The sequence below is a fragment of the Euphorbia lathyris genome, chromosome 1 (assembly GCF_963576675.1).
Source record: "Euphorbia lathyris chromosome 1, ddEupLath1.1, whole genome shotgun sequence".
Taxonomy (NCBI): Eukaryota; Viridiplantae; Streptophyta; class Magnoliopsida; order Malpighiales; family Euphorbiaceae; genus Euphorbia; species Euphorbia lathyris.
In genome coordinates, this window is record NC_088910.1 from 13,601,399 (window position 1) to 13,612,212 (window position 10,814).

The 10,814-nt window shown below is 33.2% G+C and overlaps 1 protein-coding gene across 1 annotated transcript; it reads right to left on the bottom strand.

Annotated features, from left to right (window-relative positions):
* Nucleotides 1–3,597: 3,597 nt before the first annotated feature.
* Nucleotides 3,598–5,622, bottom strand: LOC136222320 (putative F-box/LRR-repeat protein At3g18150). Its single transcript, XM_066009967.1, has 3 exons — nt 4,391–5,622; nt 4,113–4,280; nt 3,598–4,002 (listed from the first exon to the last, which is right to left on the bottom strand). The coding sequence occupies exons 1-3, from the start codon at nt 5,300–5,302 to the stop codon at nt 3,682–3,684; spliced, it is 1,401 nt and encodes a 466-aa protein (XP_065866039.1). The 5' UTR covers nt 5,303–5,622; the 3' UTR covers nt 3,598–3,681.
* Between the last annotated feature and the right edge of the window lie 5,192 nt (nt 5,623–10,814).

Sequence of the window (10,814 nt, forward strand, 5' to 3'; positions counted from 1 at the left end):
AAGTATTGGGTCTGTTCTTTTTCTTGTTCTCCATACAAATAGCTTCTTCTTCTAAATTGGATTTCCTCTTCTGAAGTTTGAAGGTAAATAGTAAAGGGTAATTTAGTCATTCCCAAAGTCATAAAGGGTAAAAAATATAACAAACAGATGGAAGGACTAAACAGTTCACTGAGAAAAAAGTTAAAGACTTTACTATGTGTTTTTGAAAATACAGGAACTAAACAGTGTGTTTTGTCAAAATATAAGGACTAATAAATTAATTACCCTTAATAGAATGTATTCATTTCATATAATTTGAAATTTACATGTTTTATATGTTTGGTGTGTGTAAAAAGATTGTAAAAGATATCAATTTGAACTGTACGAAAATGCATTTTCATATGCATATGAAATAAGCAATGGTTTTTAAACTGAATTTGATGTGCATAACTAGGCATGTACATGTAACATGTTGGATCGAGAACCTAAAAACATCTCGTCTATGTCTAGCCCAATCTACTATCAATTTGACTGAATCCGAGCTTAGGCTTCCAAATTAGATCCTATGTCGGTCTAAATAGATTCATCTCATTATATATATATATATATATATATATATATATATATATATATATATATATGCTCACTTTATTTTTTATAAATCTAAAGCTCGACATAAAAGTAGGTGGATTTAGAACGTAATGTTACTCTTTTGTTCAAGTCCAGTCCATTGAATCAAGCTTGGGCACACTGTGTGAATGCTCAGAGACTTAATTAATGTGTACAATCATAATTAATCGAAAGCTTAATATATCAAATTAAGAGAAGCGATTTGGATGGGGAAAAAACAAGATGTTTCTTTCCATTTTTTTAATTCCTACTCTCCTCTTCATGTTTTCCTCAGGGAGAAACATAAACATTAAACAAAATAAATTCCCATTAAGTTATTTAATTCAAGATCTAATTATGTGACAGGATTTGGTTTTCTGATTTATATATTTCAGGCGGATTATATATGTTATAAAAGATATAAGAAAAATAATAATATCAAATAGGACATGTTAAATAAATTCTCTCTCTAAATTATATTACCGTGTTAGATATTAACAGTCCAAATATGGAATTTATTCCTCGGATCTCTATGAGCTAAAACTCGTATAAACGATCCAGCCCAAACAGTCCCAGCTAAAGCATGGGCTACATGGCTTTAGTCTGATATGTATAAATAGAAAAATTATATCTATATATTGTTGTAGATTTGTCAATAGTTCATAGAATTTTCGAATATATGTAATTTAAGGTAATGAAAAATGAAAAGTGATAAATAACTATTTATTTTATCACTTTAGGCCTTATTTAGTACGTTGTAATAGAATGTTCATTACTATGTTTGGATTAGTCATATTATTCTATCGTAATGAAACCACAATTACATCAAGTTTTCTTTACAAATTTACAAGGATTACATAAAAAAAATAGACATACATTCCTGTTATGACTAGCCCTAATATATATTTTTATTATTTATATTTATTATTCACAATTCTTATTAAACGATATAACATAAAATAAGAAACACATGGAAAATGTGAAGAATGGGAAAAATGTGAAACCGGAAAAACATGAAAACGCGAACATAAAAAATTAAAAAATGTGAAAAACGAAAAAAACGTTAAATACGAAAACCGAAAAAAAAGACGAAAGATGGAAAAAACATGAAAATGCGGAAACGGAAAAATAGAAAAAACACAAAAAACTAAAAATGCAAAAAATGTGAAAACGCAAAAAAAAAAAAAAAAAAAACAAGTTCTTAACCATTATGTTCGTTCCCATGCATATAAAAATTTGAGAATAATTGAAGTTTTTAACTATATTTGACGAAGCAAAAATAAGTATTGTAATAGTAATTACATTTCACCAATTTCTTTCAAATTTGCCAACCAAACATTATAATGGAATCACTATTACATAACTAACTTTTAATTACATTACAACATTACTTACAATTAAATCAACCACATGACCACAATAATCAATTAAACATAACCATATTACAGTTTGTTTTCTCAGCACCCAAAATTGTAACTAATGTCTGATTTTATCAGATTAGTTGGGGTTTATTTCACTGAGAAACAGAGCTTTTACAGGTATCTTATGCCGGAAAGTAATAGAAAATTCAAACTGCTTTATGCATCTAAACTATTTTATGTAATCTGATATATGTATTAATTAACGGTAGTAGTAGTACTCACATGGATCTGAATGATCAAAAATTCCTGAAAACAACTCTTGTCACTATACAATATGGCCTTCGCCAAAACATGTCATGTAATATGATGGTCGAGCCATTCAAGACCTGATACATCCATATTTTCATGTATTTATCCAGAAACGCTAACTGCCTGCCCCCCTACCCCCTATTGAAATTATCTCCGGAACTTGCTTCTGGTGACCTATTGACCATCTAAAATCCTCGTGCCAAAACAAAAAGGCCCAATTATTGGGGATAAAAGAATCTCCGAAGAGGGGGTTTGATCTGCCAAACTTCAAGATTAGGGAGAAACCTGAGTCTGAGTCATGTTTTAACCCTTGATCACACGTTTAGGGAAGTAGAACCGCCAAGAGGAAGGCAGTGAGAATTAATATTAATTCAAGTCCGGATACTGGGATTTGATGGCATTGACTGCAAAGACTTGCTCACCTTTCTTTCATTGCGGGTACTTCTTCTCTGATGTACTTCCAGGACTTGAAAATGAGCTAACAGGTGGTAATCCGGATTATAACACATCTTCCCTAAGGGCTAAAACAGGACTCATACTCCGAGTGGAAACTATACCCGTTGAAGAATTCCATATTCTCCCATTTCGGGGGTGCACTGGGAGGTGGGTAGTTTATCTGGTGCAGATGCCTCCTAAAGAGGAACGGAAGTGTGCAAAGGAAGACTCAAGCTAAGATTCTGCTCTTGAGCGTAATGGTATAAGCCTGCCTGGCTGTGAGACCGACTGGTCAAACAAAGACGAAAGTCGGCCATAGTGATCCGCCATGTGGAAGGACTCTCACTCAAGAGATCAAAGGTAAGCCGGGGATAACAGCCTGATGACTCCCAAGAGTTCTTATCGGTGATCGTTTGGCACCTCGATGTCGACTCATCACATCCTGGAGTTGAAGAAGGTCCCAATAACGACTCACATCAAGCATTCTTACAATGGCACTAAGACTAATTCAGTCTATTTATTTGGCGACTATTCCTACGGCTACTACTATAGTTACTATAGTACGGAGGCGATTAGGAAAGAAGCTTTACTTAGGTAATAGGTTCCTTCTCTAAGACCTATCTGTGCTGTCAAGGGTGATCTTGAAAGAGTACATGAAAGATTTTGGACAAGTTGAAATGCATAATACACTTAAAGTAAATTTAAGAAACCAATAGATTACTCTTAAGTAAATTTAAATGACCAACGTGTCACTTTCAGACGTTCAATAGATCACTTTAAGCAATTTCAAACGGTAAAGAGACGTTTTCAAAGTGTAGAGGGACAATTGACTTTTCTGAATAAATACAGAATCGGACTAGAGATGTATCAAGACTCTATTCAATCATCAAAACAACACAAAACATCAATTAATAAAATCAGAATTAACATAAAATTAATTGTCAAGAAACATAGATTCATAAAACCAGTATTAAGCTTTCCTATTTACTTAAGAGTATAACAACTCAATTATGGCATACGGAGAATATCTTGGAAAGCTTAACAATTCTTGAGAAACATTCCACGGAAAATAGGTTCTATGATCGTTTAATACAACGATCATCTTTTCAAGCACCCTTGCATTATTGAGTAGAAATTGAACTAACTCCATTACAAGCTTACGATTGTCATCTTGGTTCGGAAAATCAATGATCTTAATAGTCTTTAGATTTGATATCAAACAATCGAAAACAGTTGTATTTGAATGCCAAAACTTCTTCCTAGAATCATTCAACTTCCGGAGATCATGCGAATGCTGGAGGTAAGCAATCTGGAGGTAAAAAATGTTAGGCAAAGGAACTTAACATTTTCTATTGTTCCATTTCTTCCTAAACTAAAAATTGAGAAAACTCATGAAATGTTAGACTTTATCGAGTTTACCTGATCATAGAACGTCATATCAACAACTAATTTCTCAAGACCGGGTGAATTACGAAGTAAACATGCAATTCCAGAATGATGCTTATTCAAATCAGGAGGATTCAGAGTCAAGCATTTAATGTTTAACATCGAAGAAAGCAAACCTTGCACCTTTATAGCTGAAAGATTCTACAAATATGGAAATGGAAATTCAGAACAAAAAAAATATATTGCAATAATTCAGTTTTAGATTGAAAAACATTACTCTCATCCTAAAGAAAGAAGATGGAATCAGTTACCTCAATAAACCAACTCCCGATCCCTAGCTCCTTAACATGATGAAGCTGCTGCAGAATTTCTTTAATCAAACTTTTACGAGTTTTTAGCTCCGCACCATGGTCAAAATCAATAATAGCACAAAGCAAGGACGGCAAATTCGTTAATTTAGCAGTTCTAACATTCAAACGACCCAAAAACTTCAGATTCTCAAGCTTTGGACATGAAATTTCAATATCAAAAACACCGAAAATGTCCTTAAAAACCAATCTTTTCAATGACTTGGAAGCAATAACCAGCTGCTCAATAATCTTATCACAGAAGATCAATTCAAATGACTCGAGTAACAAACTCCCAGATACAACATTTTCAATAGCTTGAACAAACAACTCCGGAATTCGCATAACTATACCTTTGAGAGATAAATCCTCAAGCTTTGCACATGAAATTTCAAAAACAGAAACACGGACCATTTGAAGTTGATGTATAACCAATCTTTTCAACGATTTGGAAGCAATAACGAACTTTCTAAATCCATAACAGTTGGTTAATTCTAACAATTCGAGTAACGGACTACCAGATAGAATATGTTCTAGAGCTTGATCACTCAAATGGTATGCACAATGTGAAATACTCAATGATTTGAGATTTCCCCAATTTACATTTCCAATATTATGCCTAAAATTACAACTTTCAGTTCTTAATTTAATCAGTGAAGAATTGTTGAAAAGGAATTCCGGCAACCTACGAACTTGCATATTGGAACTCAAATATAGATCCTCCACATATTTGCTTGTTGCGAATCGGATTTTATCAGTAAATTGAGGATCCTCCTTATTGTGATAATCATAACTGAGGTGGAATTTCTTGATCTTGGAGCAGTCATGGAGAATTAAGGTATTATCAATGAAATTGAGGAAGTTTTCATAAGACATACCAGTGGAATCGAAGATGAGAACCTGAATTTGAGTCCATTGATTCCGCCACCGTTTTGATAGAATTCCGGTCTGAACGGCTTGTTTGGTTGAAGGCAAGAAGGAGAGGATATGGTGAATGATTGAATCTGGCAAATCACTGATCCGATCTTCTTTCTTTTTCTGCTTCAACTTCAACCTTTTTCTTTTGGATTCCCTCGTTCCAATACTGTAACTATGCTACTATGGAAGAATAAGATGGGGCACATATATACAGGGGCGGATACAGGGAGGGGTTGAGTAGTTTCAGCCCTCCTGGTATTAGTCTAGATAGACTCTAAGTACTAATATTTCATGGTTACAACACTTAACACTGGTTTCATTTTAAAAGGTCCTAGTTTTAATTCCCCCAACCTTACTTTTAGAAAGTGTTTATATTTACATTTTGTTGTCCGCTATAGTTACTTTGTTTTTTACAAAGTACCGTTATTTGGTGTGGTTTTCACCGTTGGATGATGTTATAAAACTATATTACCATTATTAATTAATTTATTTAATTTTATAACACATTTGAATTTATTTTTATGATGTTTTTTCCATTAAAAAAATTAATTTCTTATTTTTGAGACTCAAACAATTTAATTTCTAAATTAAATTTTAAAATTTTAAAACTTAAAATAAAATGTAAAAATGTTATAATTTTTTTAGAAAGTAGTATTGAACTAATAAAAAAAATTAAATATATCCTATTACGTGTTAGGTTTGTCCAAAATTCAAAATTTCAATATTTTGGCCTATTAGGTACTCCTTAAATCCAAATTTCTAATTTTTTTTAGACCTGTTAGTCATTTTTAAATTCAAAATTTCTAATTTTTTTTTTGGCTTGTTAACGGGTTCCATCAATTAATTTGGATTGGTTAAATCGGATGACGTCATAAATAATATATATGATATATTATTTAAATTTTATCAATTTGTTTATTTTTATTCGATATTATATGTGCTTAATAAAAAATATTTATTTTTATTTATGATAAAAATAAATATATGTAAAAAATACAATTATTAAATTTAATTAGAAGTTGAAAACAAGGTTACTATTTTTTTTTTTGAGAAAATAAGGTTATTAGTGTATGTGATTATAAAATTTTAAATTATAGAATATAAATATTTTTTTTTACGTGTGAGTGGAATAGATTATGAAAAGAAAAAAAAATTGTATTATTATAATAAACATTGTACTTAAAATAAAGCAATATGATTCATATGTTCTTCGGAATTACGAAACTAATCCTCTTAATCTTTACAAGATTTGGCATCCACTCCCGCGAGGGGTCGTAAAAATTAATTGTGATGCTTTTTATGGGGAAAATGGATTGATCGCAAGGGTCGGGTTAATAGCGAGGAATGAGGAGGGACAAGTACTTACATCTGTTGGACTGCCAATCGATTCATGTGCAAACATTGAAGCGGCGGAGCTATGGACTATAATGGAGGGTCTTAAACTAGCCAATGATTGTTTTTTCACCCGTATCTGCATTGTGTCTGACACCCAGATTGTTATTGATACGCTTTTAAAAAGACGGTCTCCTCTAGCATCCTTGAGTTTTCTTTATGATGATGTTATACAGTTCAGTTCGGGGTTTGAACTTTATACTTTTAATTTCATTCATAGAGAAGGGAATGAAGTGGCTCATAAGATGGCTATATGGGCTCAGGATTTTAATTCTCCATTAGTTTTCATTGAGGATTCGCCGTCTTCTGTGTGGGAATCTATTTGTAAGGATGCTACAAGAATTTGATTTATGATAATTAAGTTTTCATACAAAAAAAAAAAAACAAGGAAATATATGTTTTGAGAATCCTACATCGTCTAACAACGGAAAAAATCATAGAAAAATTGTATATAAAAAGGCACAAGGGGTTAGAAAGAAAACCAAGCACAGTGGACTTGGTATAACTAGTTAACCGGAATGAATCCGGTTTACCGGTTTAATTCTGGTTCACCGATTTATTCCAGTTTGGAAGGGGTTAATATTAACCCCAAATGTGCATAACCAGACTGGATGAATGGCCGGTTCACAGTTGAACCAGTTCAACTGGTTGGTCCGGTCCGGTTTTAAAAACATTGATAAAACTATAATTTTTTTTATGACCTCTCATTGGAGTATATAGCTGATAATTATGACAAGTCAATGTGTCATGTTAGCAATTTGACATTTCTAAAAGTCAAATTGCGAACGTGGTACATTGACTTCACGTTGATCGGTCACAATTACCGGTTGTACATTTTAGTGAGAAATCAATAAAATGTTGTACACCAAATTGTGAAATAGGATAAATGTTATACACCACATATGTAATTTACTCATACATGATTGTCAAAATCGGACATGTCACATAACCGAAAAAGATAAAAGCTAAAAGGTTCAATCAAGAGTAACCGAGGTTTAGGTCCTATTTGGTAAAGAGCGTTTTGGGATAAAAAGAGCGGTTTTGACCAATTTTAGAGGTTTGACCACTGAAACCGCTGATTGTAGTATTTGGTGGAGAGAGGTTTGGGAGGGAGTTTTGGGATGAAAATGCTAATTTAGAAAAAGCTTTTAAAAGGAGCTTTTTCAATTAGCGTTTTGGAATATTAAAATTAATGGACTTCTTTAACCCTAATAGATAGACTCCCTCTTCTCCTGCGCCAAAATTAATGCCCTTATTCGTCTTTTAGCACAAACCGCTATTATGAATCAGCTAATTTTTACCAAACAGGTCTACACAAACAGCTAGTCAAATCATCTAATGTAATCAGCTAACAGCTAACAGCTAATATAATCAGCTAACAGCTAACAACTAATTCCCAAACAGGGCCTTAATCAGAGTTCACAAAATCCTATAAAATACAATATATTTATAATATAGTAAAATATTTTATTTAAAAAAAAAAAGTAAAAATATCAACATTATTATAAAAAAATATACTAATAAAAATATTTCTTTAATATCGATTAATAATTTTTAGAGATACAATATTGGTGAAGCTCAATTGGAAGCTTTTAGCTGATGAGAAGTTGTTTTGGGTTCAAGCGATGTCAGCTAAATATTTTAGTAATCATTCCGGTCTTGATAAGTTTCAGAACCGCCCTCTGAAATCGACGACTGCGGCAGACTGTTGTGACAGGGAAAATACACTCTTCCGGACGGACATTTGGCTTGGCGACTGTGCCTTAATTGACTGTATAAGCCTGCCAATTCCAGAGGTTTGGAAAAATTGGTTGGTGAGTGACGTCTGGCTTACTAACCAGGGGTGGGATTGAGACCAGATTATGCCTTTCTTCTCTGAGGAGATTCGTTTGCAATTAGCAGCAGTTCTGATTCTCCCTGAATCGACAGAAGGGATGGTTGGGCTTGGAGATTCTCAACGACGGGTGAGTATACGGTTTCGTCGGGGTTAAATCTGATACAGCCAGCGGCTGCTACCTCTATTGTCGCGTCAAGATGGAAACAGGTACGTGGTAGTAAAATGCATTTTCATATGCATATGAAATAAGTAATGGTTTTTTAACTGAATTTGATGTGCATAACTAGACATGTACATGGAATATGTTGGATCGAGAACCTAAAAACATCTCGTCTATGTCTTGTCCAATCCACTATCAATTCAACCGAGTTAGAGCTTAGGCTTCCAAATCAGATCCTATATATATATATATATATGCTCGTCCTATTTTTTATAAATCTAAAGCTCGATATAAAAGTAGGTGGATTTAGAGCGTTATGTTACTCTTTTGTTCAAGTTCAGTCTTGAATCAAGCTTGGACATACTGGGTGAATACTCAAAGATTTAATTAATGTGTACAATCATAATTAATCGAAAGCTTAATAAATCAAATTAAAAGATAAGCGATTTGGATGGAAAAAAAACAATATATTTCTTCCCATTTTATTAGTTCCTACTCTCTTTTCCCTGTTTTCCACAAGAGAAACATAAACCTTAAACAAAATAAATTCCCATAAAGTTCATTTAATTCAAGATCCAATTATGTGATAGGATTTTCGGATTTTCAGATGGATTATACATGTTATAAAAGATATAAGAAAGATAATAATATTAAATACGACATGTTAAATGGAGTATGAGGATATTTTCTTTGCCATTATATGTCACCAGGTTTGGAAATGGAGGAACGGGGAGATTTTTGGTAATAAAGCTGTGCTTGCTCCAAACTTAGCTGAGTTCTTCTCTAAGAAACTCGCCTCTATTATTGATAGCTTCAGAGGAGAGCCCCTTGCCAGATCTTCCCAGCGTAGTGATGTTCGCCTCGTGAGTTGGAGCAGGCCAAGAGAGGGGGTTGTGAAGCTGAACACTGATGGATCCTGCCTCAATAATGGTAAGATTGCTGCCGGAGGGGTTCTTAGGGATGCGGGGGGCGCCTGGATTTCTGGGTTTATCCAGAATTTGGGGTTGGGTTCTTCCTTCTCAGCGGAGCTCTGGGGCATTCTTTCTGGTATCCATCTTGCTAAAAGGCTGGGGTTTAAGAAGCTTTTGGTGGAGTCGGACAACATGGAGGCCATCAATATGATTTTAGATAATCATGCTATGGGTCTGAATAGCCGCAACCTTATCAGAGCTATTAAAAGGCTTAGCTCCTCTTTTGAGTTTGTTGAGTTCAGTCACATTTTTAGAGAGCAGAACCGTGTTGCGGATCACTTGGCGGCGGCTGGCCATGAGGGGGTGTTAGGCGTTTCTACCCTTACCGCCCCCTATCTCTCTCTCCTCTTCTCTTAGAAGACAGGGTTGGGGTTACCTTCCCTAGGCTAATCCCTGTGTAGTTTGTTTTTTGTTCGTTTTTCCTTTCCTTTTCTACCAAAAAAAAAAAAAAATACGACATGTTAAATGTTTTTGACAAAGTAACCATTACTTTGTTTTTTTTACTATTGGATTAATTTTCAATCTTATCATCCAATGGTGGAAAAAACAAAGTAATGATTACTTTGTCAAAAACAAAATAACCATAGCTTGCACCTAAATAAATTATCTCTATTACCGTGTTAGAAACTAACAGTCCAAATATGGAATTTATTCCTCGGATCTCTGTGAGCTAAAACTCGTATAAACGATCCAGCCCAAACAGTCTCAGCTAAAGTATGGGCTACATGGCTTTAGTCTGATATGTATAAATAGAAAAATTATATCTATATATTGTTGTAGAGTTCTCAATAGTTTGAATATATATAATTTATTTATATATAATTTAAGGTAATGAAAAATGAAAAGTGATAAATAATTATTTATTTTACCATTTTAGGATTGGTTTCGTACGCTGTAATGAACGTTGTAATAGAATGCTCATTACAATGGATGCTTATGGTAATGGAATAATAACTACATCACTCAAATTTCTTTACAAATTTATGTAATGAGAATTATATAAAAAATAGGCATACATTCCTATTACGACTAGCCCTAATATATATTTTTATTATTTATATTTATTATTCACAATTTTTATTAAACGGTAACACATAAAATACGAAAAAC